We start from the raw sequence: 21273 nt of genomic DNA on the forward strand, positions 1-21273 counted from the left end.
GGGAAACTGGATTAGAACAGTCATCTCTCGTGCCTGTTCTTAAGGAGAAATTCTAGGGCTGCTTAGAGTTCCCATTTTGTCGGCTGCCTAGAAGATTGCCTGTATTTATCTAACAACTTGAGTAAATTCAGATTTAGGACAAAACACTTGGTACACGTAGTGCTTACTATATGCCATGAACTTTTCTAAATGCTTTATGTATACTATCTTAGTTCTCACACAACTCTCCCGGTAGAGGCAATTATATCCCTGTTTTTCAGATGAGGAAACTGAGGCACAAAGAAAAATGTTTCCAAGGTTGTAGTTATATGTAATAGAGTTAGGATTCAAACCCAAGAATGTGTTACTCCAGAGCTTGTAGTCTTTTTTTTTTAACCCTTTTAAGTTCTAACTAGAAGTTGTGTGCCAGATATTGTGGGACCTGGATTGCAGTCAATGTTGTAGTATGAACCCCATCAGAAAATCATACCTCATTTCCCTGCTGGTCTAGATCTTGTTCTTCCTGTTTCAAATATATAAAATTTTAAAAGTCAGTTGTAACTTACATTGAAACTCTATACCATTGAAATCTATGAAGAGAAAAACTGATAAATAGATAGACTAAGTTAATACATGTGTCTAATACATGAGAAAGCAATGCCATCCAAAGAGAAAAAGGATGTGCCCTAAAGTTAAAAAAAAGACTTCCACAGAATATATGCTAATGAAAGTGTTAGTCACTCAGTAGGGTCCAACTCTTTGCAACCCCATGGACTGTACAGCTCACCAGGCTCCTCTGTCCATGGGATTCTCCAGTCAAGAATACTGGAGAGGGCTTGCCATTCCTTCTCCAGGGGATCTTCCCCACACAGGGGTTGAACCCAGGTCTCCTTGCACTGCAGGCAGATTCTTTACCATCTCAGCTGCCAGGGAAGCCCATTAATAATTATGAATATTCTAACAGTTATGAATATTTGAGTGTAAGGTTTACAGAGTAAGTAATATAAAAATCTGAAGACAAAGTGAGTTTTAATATTACTAAACAACACTGTTCGGGGAACCAAGAAAACAGTAATACATTTAGGATCCCTGTAAGCACTACCTGCACTGAATGGAGCACACAATACAACCAAAGTTTAACTGCTATGAATAAAAATACAAAGGTGAAACAAAAATTTTTTTTACCAATTTATAAAACAATAAATCCTTTGTTCAGAATTTCAAAAAGATATATTCATGCAAGAAGATATACATTAAGGCCAGACTTTCGTACTCAGCTGATGGAACAACTAGGCAACTATCTTAACTGGAAAAATGTCAACATTTCACACTGTAGTCACATTTGACATCATGTAACACAGTATATATTCTTATAGAAAAAACTAGAAGACTGCACATTCATTTCTCATTCATGGTCAACATAATCCTAATTATCTGTTTTAACTAAGTTTCCACCAGAATCTAGTTTCTCCATAAAATTTTCTAATGGCTTATGATAAACTTTTTAGGAGCTAACCAACACTGCCATTTTTATATACAGCAATTAAAATTTAGGTCTTTTAGGCTATATTTCTAAGGTAACTTCCCCATTAAGAAGAGGGTTACCACTCACCCTGGTTTTATTTTAGCACTGTAAATCCCATGTCCGGGGAACCTTGAGATCATTGGTCACCCTAATTAAGGAGCAAAAGCCCATGTGTGTGGCAGCCTTACCTTGTCATCATGTGGTTCATCTACAGCCAAGTCTTGTAACTCATGAGTGGTAACTTCAAGGGATGGAGTTTCTTTCTTTATGCTGTCTGAAACTCTTGGTCCACCTCTAGGTTTCTGGGGCTGTTTCTTCACTGGTTCATCCTTTATTTTGCCTTTCTTTCCCTTTTTCCCTTTTTCTTCTTTGTTCGAACCTGCAGACTTCATAGAGGGAAAAACAGTTAATGTTGACAGTATTTTCAGTGTTGTCAGTTCTTTAACAAAGTACTAAATGCACAGCGTATGATAGGCAGTGGTCTGGATGCCCCTTGAAAAACAAATGAAAATATTATTAAATGTTACTTACTCCCAGCAATTTCATGATGAGCTCACGTTCTTCTTCATCTTGGTCCTTGTATTTTTCCTTCATTTTTTTCATTTTACTCTACAAAATAAAAAACATTTTGGAAAAATTTAGCAGTAAGAAAATGTTAAGACATATATATAAAGAAAAGCCACTTCTTTAATTCTGTCAAAATGCTTATTCAGTAAGGCACCACTTTAACAAACAATATGGAGTCTTTGAAGATGGATAAAACCATAGTCCTCACCCTCAAACAACTGATCATCTTGTGGAAAAAAGATACACAGAATAAGAGTAAATTAATGCAAAATATTCTAAATGCAAACAAGTTTATATCTAAGATAATTTAGAGAAAGGAGACTTTTTTTTAGCTTGAGCAAGAACTGAAAGATTCATTGCATCTGGGAATACAGGAAAGGCAAGATTATAACATAAAGACAGAACAGAGTAGTAACAGCTAAGTCATCACACATGGTTGCCATCAGGATACACATAAGAACAGGAAACGGGGCAGCAAAGTTTAGCTGGGTATTTATTGCAGAGACTCTTAATACCTTGTATTTCATCAATTAAACTACTGATTCTTTATTCTGGGTACACATCCAAATCACTCAACCAGTTTTTAAAACCACAGACATACAAGCTTCACCTCCAAAGGCTTTCATCTTGACTAGTCTTAGCTAGGACCCAAATAACAAATTTATAAAATCGTAAAGATTTAATAAGACACACAAAAAACACTATACAAGATTGACAAATCAGACTTAATTAAAACTGACAAATGCTGCTCATCAAAATACTACAGAAGTGAAAAAGCAAGTCTCAGAACTTGAAAAAAATTTTAGTACAGATAACCAAGAAAAGACATGTATTTAGGATTTCAAAGAACTCCTATAAATCAGTGAGAAAGTTGGACAACCCAACTTTTAAAAGCTAAATTAAGATTTCAGTATGTACACATTTGAATGACTTGAAAAACCCCAACAATACCAAATGAAAGTGACAATGTAAAGCAACTGGAACTCAGATACACAGCTTGGTGGGAAATTGGTACAAGTACTCCGAAAAACTGATAATACCTACTAAGCCAAACACAGCATGTGCACTATAACCCAGCATTTCCACTCATAGCTATACAGGACAGAAATGCATATTTGTGAATCTAAAAGATACAGGTCTTCAATAATGAACAATATAGTAGACAGAAAGTGGCAGATGCTATTGAGCAATGCAAATGAACTGTTAGAACAACATGGATGATTCACAAGGTTGAGTGAAAGATGTAAGACAGGAATATATAAAGGATGATTGCTTTTTTACATAAAGCTCAAAAACAGGCAAAATAATCTACTGTGATTAAGACATGTTTTTCTCTGGTGGGAATACTATTTAGAAAGGGGCAAGAGTGAGCTTTCTGGAGTAATATAAACATTCAAGGGTCTTGTTCTGGGTATTGGTTTCACAGATATATGTGGATATAAAAACTAAGCTAAAAGCAAAATATCTGCATATTACTATACATATGTAGCATGTGTACTGAATCATGTCTGACTCTTGGAGACCCCATGGACTGCAGCCTGCCAGACTTCTCTGTCCATGGAATTTTTCCAGGCAAGAATACTGGAGTAGGTTGCCATTTCCTCCAGGGACTCTTCCCAACCCAGGGATCAAACCTGGGTCCACCGCGTCTCCTGCACAGGCAGGCAGATTCTTTACCACTGTGCTACCTGGGAAGCCCACTATATGTACATTACACCACAAAAAAAACAAAAAACCTTGAGAATAAAATGAACAGTATTACCAATAAACTGAACCAAGAAATGGAAAACTCAACAAAAAGAATAGTTTCTTAGCAAAATATAACTTAGGAAAACCAACTTTGGGAAAAAAAAAAAAAAAACCTGAATGGAGTTATGATTGCTAAAGAAATTAAGTACTTAAAAACCTACCCTGAAAGTGTTACTTGCTCAATTGTGTCCAACTTTTTGTGACCCCATGGACTGTAGCCAGCCAGGCTCTTTTGTCCATGGAGTTCTCCAGGCAAGAATACTGGAGTGGATTGCCATTTCCTTCTCCAGGGGATCTTCCCAACCCAGGGATGGAACTTGGGTCTCCTGCATTATACGCAGATTCTTTACCACCTAAGCCACCAGGGAAGCCAGATATCCCTAAACATCAGGCCCAATTGCTAAAAAAAAATTTCAAGGAACAAATGATCTCCATTTTATACAAAGTACTGCTGCTGCTAAGTCACTTCAGTCACCCCATAGACCGCAGCCCACCAGGCTCCCCCGTCCATGGGATTTTCCAGGCGAGAGTACTGGAGTGGGGTGCCATCGCCTTCTCCAATACAAAGTACTAGAGAGCATAAAAAAGGAAAAGTACCAAATTCACTTTATGAAGCTGGTATCACCTAGATACCCAAACAAGGCAAGGACAATATTAGGGGGTTTTATTATGTAATTTATACCACATGAACTCATTGAGGAAGAAAAATAGATGCAGAAAAAGCATTCAATAAAATTTAACTCATGATTATTAAAACTAGCCCTTTGTAAAGGATATCTACCAACAACCCACAAGAAACATACTACAATGTTAATAATCTTAGAATTAGTCCCTTTAATGTATTACTATAACAAAGAGGCATGCTATTCTTACTTTTATGCCACACTGTACTGATGTTTGAGTCAGTACAAGAAACATGAGAAAGAAAAGCAAAGCCATCATTTGCAGACTGCCTAAATTTCATCTGTAGCTGCTGCTGCTGCTGCTGCTAAGTCACTTCAGTCGTGTCCGACTCTGTGTGACCCCATAGCAGCCCACCAGGCTCCACCGTGCTTGGGATTCTCCACACAAGAACACTGGAGTGGACTGCCATTTCCTTCTCCAATGAATGAAGGTGAAAAGTGAAAGTGAAGTCGCTCAGTCGTGTCCGACTCTTTGCGACCCCATGGACTGCAGCCCACCAGGCTCCTCCGTCCATGGGATTTTTCAGGCAAGAGTACTGGAGTGGGTTGCCATTGCCTTCTCCTTCATCTGTAGATGAAATGTTAAATACTCAGTAAGACTGCTTAATACTATCAACTGGACAAATACCCTTAGTGCATACATATGACTTTTTTTAAGATAATGACTAAAAATAAGAATTGCTGAGTCAGAGGGTAAATGCACTGTTAGGACTCTTGATTAGAATTCCCATGGTATATATTCAAACTTGTACTGAATGACTGAATACACATTATCTATTAATTTGATGGGTGAAAAAATTCCCCTTGTTTACATAAACATTTCTCTGATCTACCCCCTACCCTGCAATTTGCCCTATCAATTATATTGAATTATATTGACGGTTCTTTTCTCCACCAGATATTTACTTTCAGTTCCGTTCAGTCGGTCAGTCGTGTCCGACTCTTTGCGACCCCATGAATCGCAGCACGCCAGGCCTCCCTGTGCATCACCAACTCCCGGAGTTCACCCAGACTCATGTCCATCGAGTCAGTGATGCCATCCAGCCATCTCATCCTCTGTTGTCCCCTTCTCCTTCTGCCCCCAATCCCTCCCAGCATCAGAGTCTTTTCCAATGAGTCAACTCTTCGCATGAGGTGGCCAAAGTACTGGAGTTTCAGCTTCAGCATCATTCCTTCCAAAGAAATCCCAGGGCTGATCTCCTTCAGAATGGACTGGTTGGATCTCCTTGCAGTCCAAGGGACTCTCCAGAGTCTTCTCCAACACCACAGGTCAAAAGCATCAATTCTTCTGTGCTCAGCCTTCTTCACAGTCCAACTCTCACATCCATACATGACCACAGGAAAAACCATAGCCTTGACTAGACGGACCTTAGTTGGCAAAGTAATGTCTCTGCTTTTGAATATGCTATCTAGGTTGGACATAACTTTCCTTCCAAGGAGTAGGCATCTTTTAATTTCATGGCTGCAGTCACGATCTGCAGTGATTTTGGAGCCCAAAAAAATAAAGTCTGACACTGTTTCCCCAGATATTTACTTTAGTATTTTTTAAAACATTACTAGCCACTAATTTTGAATGCTTCATACCCTTTAAAACACAATTTATCATTCTGTGTCTAGATTTTATTCTGCTTCACTTTTCTACCTGGCTGTTCATTAATACCATTCTGTTTTAGAAAGTCTTAACAGTAAATGTTTTACTACCTAGTAGGGAGATCCATCCTTCATCTTCTTTTTCAAGACTGCCTTAACTATTCTCTGGTATGTATTCTCTCAAATGAACTTTCAAATGTTAATTAAAAATCTCAATTCTTTTTTGAATGATTTCATGTTGAATTTGCATAGTAATACAGGGAGAATTGATTTCCCCCGCCTTTCATCCCTGGTCCAGGAATTGAACTGAGTCCATGCACCACAACCTGTGAAGCCTGCATGCCTGGAGCCTGCACTCTACAAGAGAAGCCACTGAAATCAGAAGTCTGTGCACTGCAACTAGAGAGCAGCCCCTGCTTCCTCAACTAGAGAAAAGCCCAAGCAGCAGTGAAGTCCCAGCACAACCAAAAATAAAAAACTCCATAGCTGAAGAAAACTAAATTAAAAAAAATTTTTTTCAAAGGACTTTAATTTTCTTAAAGATACACCTATACATCAGTTCACAATCTCTACACAGCTACATTTTTTAAAGTATAGTCAATATCCACTACCTCCTCTTTCTTCATCTCCTACCTTTATAAAATATGTAAGAACTGTAACCAAAATTGCATTAATAATTGAAAAAGAAACGACTAAGTTAAATTATCAGATCAGCACTGCCAGTTTTTAGCTGAGCGTCTCTGGCAAATAAATCAATCTCCTACTCCTCTTCTACATAACTTGAGAGTTTCTGTATAGATGATCTTAAAAGAACAGAAAGTGATCTCTATGCTCCCTAACACTATCTTTTCAACTAATTTTCAAAAGAAGTCACACAAGATTATTCTTCTGTTTCACTTAAACCTTAAGGAACCTCACAACTTCACTTGTGAATCATATAGTGCTAAATATTACCTTTTGTCCTCGTTTCATTGGCTGAACAACCGGGACATTTTTGCTTGTATTCTGATGAGTTTCAATGTGTAGAGCATTTTCTTTTTCTTTGTCCTTTGCTTCTGTCATTTCTAAATCCCCTGAGTCATTTGGAAGCTTCTTTTTCTTCATTTCCCTAAATATAAATGAAATGGAAAATATCTTAATCTTAGAATTTCAAATTCTTAATACCCTAAAAAAATGACACGTGGAAGGGAACGTGTATGAGATCGTGCCTTCTGCTTAACTTGTCATCACCAGGCTACAGTATAAAAGGAATGCAAGTCATCACACTAGAAAAGCTAAAAAATTTCCTCTCATGCATTTATGATTCTTCCTGGAATCCAGGCTCAACACAGTCATCCTTGACTTATCCTGATTCAGTAGCCACATTCAGTCCCTCAACACCTTGATGGCCAGGCAAAGGAATTTGTAGTCTTTGTCCTTGGCAGATGTTAAATATTCAGTAAAACATTTGTGGGTCTGTCAGTGGAATAAATGGATCTTAGAAAATAAAGAGGAAAGGAAAATCCTATTACTGTGCAATCACATTCCCAATGCCTCTGCTCTAGTCCAAGTCCTTATCACTTACCACCCAGACTTCCTCCATATTTCCCCCATAATCTGTTCTACATGAACTTTCACATTAATTTTCCGTTATTGTTTACCTATGTCACATTCCCCTTCAAAATCTTCCAAAAGTCCTCCTCACATCACTTTTAAGGTAAGTCTAGAACACTTAGCTTGTTATTCTAGGTTCTCCACTTTTGATTCAATTTCACGTTGCCAATTTTATCATCAATTCACAAACATGAACATTTTGTTCCTTCCGCCTCAATCTACTTGTCCATTTCCCCAAAGCACTCTCAACATTACTTCCAAATACCTATCACCTCCCTGTCTTTGATCATACTTATTCTCCTTGAAGTTTCTGACCTTAACTTGCATTATCTAAGATGCAACTATTATCTTCAAGGTAAAAACTTCTGATGGTATTTCCCAAAACACTTCAGTGCACAAAAAATTCTTATTCCTGAAATGCTGTATCACTTTCAGATAACACTATTTACAGACTTATGGCTATTTATTGGATCCAGGACTCAAAAGCTTCTTGAAGGCACAAACTTTATATTTTCCCTCTTTGTATACTACCATAGTATCTAGCATAATACCATACTCATAAATACCAGCACTCAGTTTTCTGTAATTTATAAAGATGATCAAACAAAAGGGTTTATTATCCATTCCAATCTAGGGCCTCTTTCTGGAGTGCTTTACCGGTTGTAGTCTTTTCACCCTCCAGTAGTTGTCCCAGTTATCCCTTTCACTCTTTATCTTTTTCTGTTTGCCCTCTAAGCCCTATTATGTTAAAGGGAAAAAAAAAAAGGGGAAAAAACCCCCAAGTCTTCCTCTTACATAAAAATTGCCTAATTTCAGTACAGGCATGCCTCAGAAATATTACAATTTCTGTTCCAGACCATTGCAATAAAGTGAATATTGCAGTAAAGCAAGTCATGACTTTTTTGGTTTCCCAGTGCATATAAATTTATGCTTATACTACCCTGTAGTCTATCAAGTGTGCAAAGCATTATGTCTTTAAAAAGCAATTGTATATACCTTAATCAATACTTTATTGCTAAAAAAAAATACCACCACCTGAGCTTTCAGTGGCTCATAATCGCTTTACAATAGAAACAAAGTTCACTGATCACAGATCACCTGAACAATTAATAATAAAAAGCTTAAACATTGCAAGAATTTTCAAAATATGATCCAGAGACATGAAGTAAAAAAATGATGTTGGAAAATGATGGCAATAGATTTGCTCCATACAGGGTTACCATAAACCTTCAATTTGTTAAAATTAAAAATCTGCAAAGCACAATAAAATGTGGTATGCCTGTATTCCTCTTCACTTTTGTCAATAGTATCATAGAATCAGCCTATTTAATATACTGCAATTATTACCGTACACATTTATGTAATAAAAGGTCTGTTTTGTGTCACTTGACCTATCTGATTACAGTGGCAGACTGGGCCCTTAAAAAACAAAAACCTGTTAGAGCTGAATGTAAAAAACAAAACAAAATTTATGCTAAATCTTGGTAATTTTAATGAGATCTTTATAACAGCCAAGTGATCTGTCATAACCGAACTGTCAATTATAAAAAATAGATGCTTTTCAGTTAAATAACACAAGTATATTTACCTTCTTTCCTTGGCTGACAAATGCCTTCGGCTCTGCAATTTACTGTCACTCTATTAAAATTAAAAGAAAAACACAAGCAAATACAAACAATAACATCACTAATGTTAATTTTTCAAAAGCCAAAATTAAAAAGTAGAAAATTATTATTTATTGAGAATGACATGATGTTCTTCAAAACACTTTGAAGAAAAATGTTACCATATTAGAAGATTCCTCTTTTGTAGACAATTTCTGAAGGGACCTACGGAAACAAACAGAAAGAGGAGTCCACAAGTCTTTACAGGCATTCAGTTACAAAGTCCCCAAACATTCCCATATCACTCTCCTAATTAATTATTGGCAATGCTATACATTTTCAAATTTGGTAAAATTAGAAAAAGTATAATCAAATTGCTAATCCTAAAAAAAAACCTGCTTAGTCTCACTTTATATTCTTAAATAGCTGACATGTATTGGACACTGCGAGATGCTTTACATGCATATAACCTTCACAAAAACCCTATGAAAGGTGGTACCATTCTCTTTTCACGAAGAACGAAACTGAAGCTTAGACTCAGTCACTTGCCCAAGGACCCACTTTAAGACTCAATACTGGTCTGACTTCTAAGCCTTTCCTAACTACTCAAATAATAAACTTTTTATAGCTATGGTGTTTACCTAGTGATCTGTGAGACATTAAAGACTAAGACACCCTTTTAAAAAAAAGTGTAATTGCCTTTTTATTATTAGAATTTATAAACATTAACTTGTTTCTATTTTCATCTAGTTTGGCAACTTTCATATTTACTGTATTTTTCTACCCTGGGTCCTGAGATTTTGAGAGAGTTCTACCCCCTTATCAAATGGTGGACAGTAAGATTGTAGGACAATGGAGGGTAAAAGCACTGAAGTCAATCTTAGCATTATTTTTATAAGGTCATCACTCCCAGCTTACAAAATAAGACTGAAAATTATGGCTTTGAAATTACCTTTGGGACTGAAGGTGGGACAAGTCAATGGAAGTATCAGGATAATTTAATGTCTCTTCTCCTTCATCCTTCATTTCACCAACAGGTTCCTGATCTTTTACCACCCCCTCAGATTCCCCTTCATCTTCAGAGCTTTCTTCCTGAATTAGTTCATTTAGTTCATTGCCACCACTCTGAATAGTAACATCCTCTTGGTCAACCTGAGTCACGAGCTCCACTTCCACAGGAGTTTCATGTAATTCGTCTTTATCTTCTTCACTGCTACTTTCACCCCCATCTGCTAAATTACAATGAGGAAAGTCAGAATGCTATCATCACAACCAAGTTAGATGATTTCCTTGAAAACTTCATAAAAATATTCTATTCACTCCCTCGTTCTCCAAAACATCACCAGAAAAATACTGGATCATCCCCAAAGGTTACTCTGACTTAGATAAAAGGAAACTCGGTATCAGGAACTGACTGGAATAAATGATCTCCAAGATCCTATACCACAATAAATTTCTTAGACATTACAATCATTTCTGCAATGAAAACTGTATCTTGTCTTTGTTATTTCCGAAACAAGAAAAATAGAAGCAGGTATAGAAATTCTGCCAATTTTATCATAATTTGCACATGAGAACTGAAATGAAATAAAACAAGTTATGTAACTGGCACACAGAAAGTGTTCACACTTTTGCAAAAGGAACACCATCTAGTGGTAATAATATGGTTCAGTTGTGCGTGTGTGCGTGCTCAGTTGCTTCAGTCACGTCCAATTCTCTGCAACCCTATGGACTGAGGCCCACCAGGCTCCTCTGTCCATAGATTCTCCAGACAAGAATACTGGAGTGGGTTGCCATGCCCTCCTCCAGGGGATCTTCCTGAACCAAGGATCAAACTCGTGTTTCCCGCATCTTCTCCAGTTACCTCACCTATAAAAATGAGATGCCACCAACCAAGGATGGTTGTGAGAATTCAATAAAAAATAATGTAAATAAAGTATTCATGTCAGGAACATGGTGAAAATTCAATAAAACAGAATCATGTACAACAGTAGTTGTTAAGTGAAACAATGAGATTTTATTCTTAAGAAGCAATGACTGCAGAATATGTAAAAATAACTTCAAGGGCATATATTCCCTAGTTCCTTTAGGTAGGCAGGTTAATTTATTCCAGCAACCATAGCTGCTCTCTACTTGAAGCAAATATATTATTAAATCAAGGTAAATTCTCATAAGAAACTGCATGTATAATAACTCATCTTTGTATTGCTTCCAAATTCTAAATCCAAAAGTAAATACTAATTTATATACACCTGAGTCTATCTCTAATGAACACATTTTTGTATTACTCATTAATACTGGGTTTCCCAGGTGGCACTAGTGGTGAAGAACTCTCCTGTCAATGCAGGAGACCTAAGAGACCCGGGTTCAAACCCTGGGTTGGGAAGATCCTCTGGGAGCACAGCAACCCACTCCAGTATTCCTGCCTGGAGAATCCCATGGACAGGAGATCATGGCAGGCTACAGTTTACAGGGCTGCAAAGAGTTGGACACAACTGAAGCGACCTACCATACATGCATGCATTAAATATTGAAGTTTTATAATATAAACATACATTCAAGTATTGGTTATGGATTCAATTAAACACTTATAATTCACTGGAGTAAGTATACTGAACATTTCAAAAAATGAAAATTCAATAAAGTTGATAACAAGTTGGGTATTTTTGAAATTTTAATTATCCCCAAAGAAATGATCTTCTAAAAATTCACAAGCAAAACTAGACAATGGAAAACATTATAAGCTACTTTATTAAAATCTGTATACTACCTAGCTGTTCCATTTCTTCTGATATGAGTTCACTTGTACAACTTGCCAGTGTCTCCATGTCTTCATCCTGCACTCTGACTTTTCGTTCACCCCGATGTCTCCAAACACAAGACTCATCTACCTACAGAAACAGTTCTTTTCATTGGTGGAACTTTAGGTAAGACTAGTGAAAATCAGGGGGAAAAAAAAAAAAGAAGAAGCTGAAGAATACCTTAAATAGGAAGCTAAACCCCATCATTAGATGTGAAGGAGGAAGGAAATTCTTTTTTCCTGCAAAGATAGTGTACATTTTTAAAATTCCATTTTCTGCATTTTATGATTTTAAGATATCTGACATAGTAGTCAAATCTGTTTTTTTTTTTTTTTGCTGTCATCAAGCAACATTTTCCATTAACAGACTTTGGCATTATGTATAGGAATAAGAATTAAGAAAGAAAAATTATGAATGCTTGCTCTCATCTTCTGGGTTAGTCAGATCCTGAATAATCTATTTTTAGAAAAAGGTCACACTATTTACTTTCTTACCCTTATAAACGTAAACTATGTGAAAGAACACTGTCATTAATAAAAAATATATATGGCATGAGCATGTCAAATGCTAAATTTGCCAAACCACAGTAAAATCTTATTTAATAACATACTTCATATATGAAATCAGAATAGTTTCTGTTCTGAGAATGTTAGCAGATGGTCTTCAAACCTGTCTCCACAATCCACTGACAAGTCATTACCTCTTATCATGAAGCTTCCTGTGGTCAAATACTCCCCAGTTGGTGCTGTTTTAGATACCTGAGAAACACAATGATACATTATACTCTTGTCTTAAACACATTTCTAAGATTTTCACCTGAGAAAGTAAAGCCATATTAAAGTAAACAGCAGTATGTCCTGAAAAGTTTATAATTTAGCAAAAATTCTTAACACTGAAAGGATAAATATCTCTTCAAAGATAGGTGTAACTTTGTCAGTAACAGAAGAAATAACCAAGGATATACTACATCAATCATTTTCAAATGCCGTGGACCAGAGCCACAACTGACCCACATTGCCTCTCATGTGAGATAAAACAAGAAAAATAAGGATAGTTTAAAAAGCTTAACATAAAGGTATAAAACTATATTAACTCTATTTATTACATTAAATCCTTTTCTGAGATATTTTTCCTGGCCTGGGTGGGGGAGGAAGAAATAATCTTTCATCTTATTTATTTGGGGGGGTGGGGTGGTTAATGAAATAACCTTTCATTTTAGTAAATAAGGATAATAGCTTATTTTTAAAAATATATTCTAACTTGGCAAAATAGGAAGTGAGCAATATAATTCCACAATTTAAAAAAATTTTACACATCTGTGAAACACCCAAATCTGAGAGTATCTTTACTAGTAATAGGTATGCAAGGGAGTAAATTTAAGCACACTAAAAAAACCTATTCATAAAAGAATCAAAACCATTTTTATTACACTGCAACAAGGCATAAAAAATAACCCCAGAAGTGATATTAATTTCCTAAGAACACAGTATTACAGCACAACAGAAAACAAATATAAACAAATATAAAATGAAACTAAATCTAAGGGAGGATAATAGTATTGAACTTTTTTAATCTTGCTGTATAACTTTAAGACTTTGAAAAGCAATGTGAAATCATATATGGAATGAAGTACCATCAAGAAAATAGCATTAACCACAAAAAAATGGCAATTACTAAAACCAAGGGTATAATAAAAAAAAAAACCCACCACCACCACCACTGATAATCCACTTTACCGGAAAAGCCAAAGAGAATTCAGAAAATTTCAACAAAGGTGAACAGGTGAAAGACCTTTTAGGTCAGTGTGCCAGTCATAACTGGAACAGTCTATCCCATATAACTGCATGGATCACTCTAAGTCTTTGCTCAAATCTTATCCTTCCAGAAAGGCTTTCCCTGACACTATATTCAAAATGGTACCCTGTATCACTCTCTATCCCCTTACTATGCTTTAAAAACACTTTGTTACCTGCCACTATATATTATTCTTCAATATCAAAATGTCAACTCTATCACAAGGTACTTTGTCTGCCTTGTTCAATTCCATACCCTCAAAATTTGGAACAGTTACCCTTCTCACTAAATTAAGAAACAGGACCACAGCCCTTATTACCTGATGATGGTACACCCACCAAGCACTAGTGATAACTCGAGCGTCCCAAGCAGCACTGTAGCAAAGAGCCATTGTGCCAGCTTCAGTCAAGGTCCGAGGGGGAATCGGTTCTCCTGTAATAATGACACTACAATGTATCAGTACCAAAGTATGGACTCTCTAGAGCAAGACATGAAAACCATATACAGGATGACAGGTTAATTTCTCTTGTATTTAAATAACAATATCACACTTTAACTTCAGTAGTGTATGAAGCTACTATTTTTATTTTAAAAATGTATTTATACAGCAGGTTTTTAAATGGTCTAAGTAAATAAGTTCAGAAAATATCCTTTCACTTTTATCAGTAATTCTAACCTCATTCTAGAAAGGATAATTTAGAAAAACCTATTTAAAGGTTAAAGACTGCCAGAATTACTATATTGCCTAAAAAGTAAAAATCAAGAGCATATTAACAGATCCCTAGGAATTCAAATATTTTAAAACTGGGATATATTCACATACTATAAAATTCACTTTTAAAGTATACAATTCTGAGTTTTGATATATTCATAAAGCTATACAATCATTAATTCCAGAACATTTTCATCATCTGCAAAAGAAATTCTGTATCTATTAACAGTCACTTTTCATTTTTACCAGCCACTGGCAATCACTAATCTACTTTCTGTCTCTATGGATTTTCCTATTTTGGAATTTCATATAAATGGAATCATATATACCTGGCTTCTTTCACTTGTTTTCAAAGTTCGTTCATGTTAGAGCATTTGTCAATACTTCATTTCCTTTTAAGACTAATATTGTATTTTATGGATATACCACATTGTATCTATTAATCAATTGACAGAGATACAGGTTGGAGATTCCCTGGTTGCTCAGTGGTCAAGAAACCACTTGCCAATGCAGAAGACTCAGATCTGATCCCTGTATTGGAAAATCTCCTGGAGAAGGAAATGGCAACCCACTCCAATATTCTTGCTTGGGAAATCCCACGGACAGAGGAGCCTGGTGGGCTATGGGGTCACAATGAATGGGACACAACTTAGTGACTAAACAACAATAACAACAGAGATACAGGGTATTTCCATTTCTTGGCTATCATAAATATTTGCAAACAAGTTTGGACACATTTTTAACTATCTTGGGTATATATCTAGGAGTGGGTCACATGGTAAATTCTATGTTTAACTTTTTCAGAAACTATCAAACTATTTCCTATTGCAGCTAGATCATTGTCCATTCCCACCAGCAGTGTATAAAGAGTCCAGTCTCTCCACAACCTCACCAACTCATTACTGTTTTTGGCTTTTTTATTTGGATTTTTCCCCACCCTATGTGGCTTGTGGAATTTTCTTCCCTAACCAGTGACCGAACCCAAGCCCTCAGCACGACAGCTTGGAGTTCTAATAACTGGACCGCTAGGAATTTCCACTGTGTTTTTCAACTCTTCTTGTGGGTGTTAAGTGGCATTTCACCGTGGTTTTGATTTGCATTTCCTTAATGGATGAATGATGCTGAGCATCTTATCATGTGCTTGTGGGCTACTTGTATATCTTTAGAGAAACATCTATTTGACATTTTAAAAACTGTTCATTTTAAAATTGCCTTTCTACTGTTGAGTCAAAACAGTTCTCGAGTTTTTTGGATATTGGTCCTTTATCAGATAAATGATTTGCAAATATTTTCTCCCATTTCTGTGGAGTGTCTTTTAATTTTCTTGATCGAGTCCTTTGAATTTAAGTTTGTTTTTGCATAACTCTAATTTACGTTTTTTTCTTTGGGTGCTTATGCTTTTGGTGTCTAAAATGACACCAAAGCCAATGACTTACAGAGCCAACATTATGAAGATTTACACCTCATTTTTTTCTAACAGTCTTAGAGTTTTAGCTCTTAAATTTAGGTCTATGATGTATTTGAGTTCATTTTTATAAGTGGTAAGAAGTTCCTATTTCTAACTTCATTCTTTGGCACATTGCCCCAGCCCTATTTGCTGAAAAGATTATTCTATCCTTACTGAATGGCCTTGGCACCCTTGCTAAAAATCAACTGACCGTAAACAAGGAATCTCCATTCTCTTTATTAATCTATCAGTTCATTCTCATACCAATACCACACTGTCTTGATACCACACTGATAGCTGTTTTGTAGGAGGTTTTGAGGAATTGTGAGGACTCCAATTTTGTTCTCCATTTTCAAGAATGATTTGGCTAATCTGGTTTCTCTGCATTTCCACATGAATTTTAGGATGAATTTTGTCTATCTCTGCACAAACAGGCAGTGGTGAGAGAGACGGCACCACATTTGTTGATTAGTGTGGGAAATACTGCCATGAGAACAATATTAAGACTTCCAATTTATAAACATTGGAAATCTTCCCATTTATTTAGATCTTCCTTAATTTCTTTCAATGATGTTTTGTAGTTTGGCGTATATGTCTTACTTTTCGGTAAGTTTGTTACTAAATATTTTATTCTTCTTCAATGCTGTTATAAGTGGATGTTTTATTAATTTCCTCTTAATATTGCTCATTACTAGTATATAAAAACATAACTGACATTTTATATATTGACCTTATATCCTAGATACTGCTGAACTTGTTAACTAATAACTTTTGGTGGATTCCTTAAGGTTTTAAATATATAAGATTATGCCATTTGCAAACAGACTCTTTTATCTATTCCTTACCAATTTGGATATTTTAAACTTTTCACTGCCTAATGGCCTACTCAGAGCCTCCATACGATGTTGAGTAGAAGCGTGGCAAGAACAGATGTGCTCATCTTACTCCTGATCTTGGGGGAAAAGCTCTCAGTCTTTCCCAATTAAGCATGATTTTTAGCTGTGGATTTTTTATAGATGTTATTTACCAACTTGAGGACATGTCCATCTATTCTTAGTTTGTTGAGTATTTTTATCACAAATGAGTACTAGATTACCACCAAAGGCTTTAAGGCTTTTTTGCATTAGTTGAGATTATCATGTGGTTTTTGTCATCTATTCTACTAATATACTGTATTACACTGATTAATTTTCATATGTTAAATTAACCTTGCATTCCTGGGAATAAATCCCACTTTATCATATGTATAATCCTTATAATATACTGCTAGATTCAATTTCCTAATAGTCTGTTGAGGATTTTTGTGTCTCTATTCATAAATGATATTGGTCAGTGGTTTCCTTCACTGTGACGTCTTTGTCTGGTTTTTTAGGGTAATACTAGTCCCATAGAATGAGTTAGAAAGTTCCTGCCTCTTCTGTCTTTTGGAAGAGTTTATGAAGGATTGATGTTCAGTCTTCTTTAAAAGTCCTATAGATTTTAGGAATTTGAATCTTATTTTTTTAGTTAGTATAGTTAAAGGTTTATCAATTTTATTGATCTTTTCAAAGAACTTTGGTTTTATTGATTTTCTCTACAGTCTTTCTGAAAGTTTTATTTCTACTCTATATCTTACTGATGGACTAAAACATCATTATAAAGTGTCCCTTATCTCTATTAGTGTTTTTTCTCTTATATTAAAAGTAGTTTAAACAAAAGAATTAAAGTTCTGAATAACAGAATGAATTACATTACCTGTTGGATTCTTAATTACACAGCTAGTTGCTCCATGAAGGTCAGCATGGACATAAATGTCCCCTTTAAAACAAATAAATACTACTGTAAGTCTTATTTCTGTTTAAGTTGAAATTGTTTATTTATTGTTTAAAGGGTTCAAAACCCAAAAAGTATAAGAAAATAAATAAAGAAAAGACCGTCTCCCACCGTGGGAGGATTTCTCATAGGCCTCCTCAGAGGAAAGCCATGCTAATAAGACAGATAAAATGGTCATAGTTCTTCTCCCTCCCTCTATCCACACCTCTCTGCTCTATGAGCCTGAAGCTGCATCAAGAGGTGGAGTCCACTTCCCTGTCACTCAAATATGGGTCTACCCCTTGACGAAGAGAATGTGGCAGACATGACCAAATGCCAGTTCCCAGTCTAGGCCTAGACAGGCCTTGTATGCTTCCTCTTTTTCCTCTCAGAAATTTGCTGAGTTACCATATAAGCGAGCCCAGGCTAGCCTGCTGATTGGTGAGAGACACCTGGTGATGAATGAGTCATCCTAGCAAATGCAAACAAAGGTCCTGAGGACCACAGATGGTTGACAAATGTGACAAACAATCATGAAGCCAGACTGAAGATAAGTAAGAAATGAGACTAGAGAAGAAGCCAGGAACCTTGTAAGCCACAATAAGGACTTCTGGTTTTATTCTGAAATGTGTGATGACAAATAAATAAATGAGGAAATAGATGAATGCATGGATGATGGTCAACTAGGGAAAAGTAAAGTGCCTGGTTTCTAACAGAAAAAATGAGCAGCCACTGTTTGCCATGGATAGTTCATCTGAGATTTGAAACTCAAAGAAGAGCAAAGCCCATACAGTTCCATGAAAGGCTCAGCTCACAATGAAGAAAGTTAGAGAAGACAGAGAGCAAGCCCTGGGCACCATGTAACCTGAACCCTGTTTTCTTTCCTGCCTCTGGATCCTCAAAGGACATAAGATTAGCTCTGATATTGATTATTGATTTCTGATACCCATACTGAGGGTTCAGCCACAGTGAAGGGATGGTTATCAGCAAACAAAAACAAATGGGAGGCCTTACAACACAGGGGTGAAGCCCTGTTTCTAAATGCGTAAAATGTTTACAAACTTCAGCATTTAAAAATTAAGCTTTAAAAAATTTGATGTCCAGCCACTTTGGAGAATTAAAAGCTATTTTGTTAATGTAGCAGAAAATCAGACATCTAATACTACAGATTAGCTCAGCATTAATCCTTTAGGAATATTCACTTAAAATGAGAAGTATCAAAGCACATATTCAACCATAAAACATGAAACTCTACCAATTAAATCTGTCAAACAAAGGAGTACAAGATGAAAATCTACACTTAATATTGAGATAACCAATCCAATTACTTAAGAGAAAATTCTTTGGAATTTTAATCTTACTTACCTGGTGTCAAGTATCTTTTCACAATTATTTCATTCTGTTGCTGATCTCGTCCACCAATAATTAGATAGTTCTCTGAGCTAATGAACCAGAGGAATTTCTCAAACCTACCAAATTTTAAAGAAAAAAGTTAACATTTTTTCCCCTTCATAGTTGCCTGAATTCAGATCCTTTTAATCAACAAAATGAACCAGAAGGCTCTCCTACGTGTAGGTTAAGACAACTTGATGGCTTAATTTCTTTTAAGATATCAAGCTGAATTTTACTGAAAACTTGTAATAAATTGCCTTAGGATATTCTTAAGACAGTCTTAATAGAAAGCAATTTAATATTATGTTTAAAAAAAAGTTCTCTCTTTATCTCCTTCCCATATAGACAGTCTTAGATTGAAGTTGTAATAATGAATTACAAAAAACATAAAATGTCACCTGGTCCCTAGGTTTAGCTCTCTTTCAGTGGGGCACTGGATATTCTTTGGGACTGCAGGTAAGAAAGAAAAATTGTTTTCCCATTCTGTCCTCAATCAACTCAATGTTTACATATATGACATTCTTTGTCCTCAATCAATCAACTTAATGTTTACATACACGACATTCTTTACACTTAAAATACGTAAAAGCAAAAACTGTCATCAGAAGTATAAAATTACTTTTCTGAAGAAGCAAATTAACTTGGGTTTTCATGGTTAATACACACCACCACTGATAAAAAGAGTGTAACTGTTATATTTAAAATGGATAACCAACAAAGATCTATTGTGTAGCACATGGAACTCAGCTCAATGTTACATGCCAGCCTGGATGGGAGGCGGGATTGGGGGAGAACGGATACATGCATATGTATGGCTGAGCCCTTTCCCTATTCACCTGAAACTCCCACAACACTGTCAACCGGCTATACACCCCTATACAAAACAAGGTTTGTTTATTTTTTTTAAAGTGAAGAGTGTATATTTGTATGATATTTAGAAAATTAGATGAACATAAATATTTCTATGCTACCTATGACTAGTAAGATAATCTTTTTATGATTTAATCTACAATTTAAAAATTTCTGGCTAAATATGATAGATTGGAGACTTCCCTGGTGGTCCAGTGGCTAAGACTTTGTACTCCCAATGCAGGGGGACCGGGTTCGATCCCTGGTCAAGGAACTAGACCCCTCATGCTGCAACTAAGGGACTTGGCATAGCCAAATAAATATTAAAAAAAAAAAAAAAAAATGACAGGTTGAGCACAGGCATTAAATGAAACTCTCTTATATCAAATATAACAGCAGAAGGATTCTATTCTTATTTTCTAAAATGATTTTTTATTAAGTAATACATATACATGGTTCAAATTTAAGACTATATCCTTTTCTTTTTTTAGACACAACACACTGTTCTGCATCTTTTTTTCTCTTTTTACTTAAAAATATATTTTCCTCATTGCTGAATGGATGTACTATGGATTTAACCACTTCCCTACTGACAATAAAAAGGTCTGTAAAATGACATATACCCAATAAGGACAAAAAGAATGAGAAAGGTAAATTAAGGATGTATTTTGTAATCATCCTAACAAAGGAATACATAACTAACAGGCCCAAAAAAAAAGTCAACTAATCAAAAGAAAGCAACAAGGAAGACAAAAAAGAACATAGAATGGGACACATAGAAAGCAAACAGTAAGACAGTAGATTTAAACCAAAATATATCAGAAACTGTATTAAATATAAACATAGTCAATTCTCTTGGAGCTTCCCTGGTGGCTCAGATGGTCAAGAATCTGCCTTCAATGAGAGAGACCTGGGTTCGATCCCCAGGTTGGGAAGATCCCCTGGAGAAAGGAATGGCAATCCACTCCAGTATTCTTGCCTGTAGAATTCATGGACAGAAGAGCCTGGTGGGCTACAGTCCATGTGGTCACAAAGAGTTGGACATGACTGAGTGACTAACACACACACACACAGTCATTTTTCCAGGTAAAATGCAAAGACTGTCAGACTGGGAAAAAAACGATATATATATATCCTTTAAAACATAAGGATATAAAAATGTTGAAATACAATGATGGCAAAAGATAATACCATGCA

At 35.8% G+C, this 21273-nt stretch overlaps 1 protein-coding gene across 2 annotated transcripts in view; it reads right to left on the bottom strand.

The window, feature by feature from the left end:
- NEMF (nuclear export mediator factor) overlaps window positions 1-21273 on the bottom strand; it is a 52017-nt gene that overhangs the window by 1478 nt on the left and 29266 nt on the right. Inside the window, exons 17-29 of one of the 2 annotated variants that reach the window (XM_055537560.1) lie at window positions 19201-19304; window positions 17779-17841; window positions 14205-14317; window positions 12792-12849; window positions 12272-12330; window positions 12061-12181; window positions 10243-10519; window positions 9473-9515; window positions 9275-9324; window positions 7048-7201; window positions 2036-2113; window positions 1693-1890; window positions 470-502 (exon numbers count right to left, since the gene is read on the bottom strand). In XM_055537560.1, coding sequence (XP_055393535.1) covers window positions 470-502; window positions 1693-1890; window positions 2036-2113; window positions 7048-7201; window positions 9275-9324; window positions 9473-9515; window positions 10243-10519; window positions 12061-12181; window positions 12272-12330; window positions 12792-12849; window positions 14205-14317; window positions 17779-17841; window positions 19201-19304 — 1351 coding nt within the window. Of the gene's footprint in view, window positions 1-469; window positions 503-1692; window positions 1891-2035; window positions 2114-7047; window positions 7202-9274; window positions 9325-9472; window positions 9516-10242; window positions 10523-12060; window positions 12182-12271; window positions 12331-12791; window positions 12850-14204; window positions 14318-17778; window positions 17842-19200; window positions 19305-21273 lie in introns of both variants that reach the window. The other variant, XM_055537559.1, reaches the window with a different exon arrangement.

This window comes from Bubalus kerabau, chromosome 10, assembly GCF_029407905.1.
Source record: "Bubalus kerabau isolate K-KA32 ecotype Philippines breed swamp buffalo chromosome 10, PCC_UOA_SB_1v2, whole genome shotgun sequence".
In the NCBI taxonomy this organism is placed as follows: domain Eukaryota; kingdom Metazoa; phylum Chordata; class Mammalia; order Artiodactyla; family Bovidae; genus Bubalus; species Bubalus kerabau.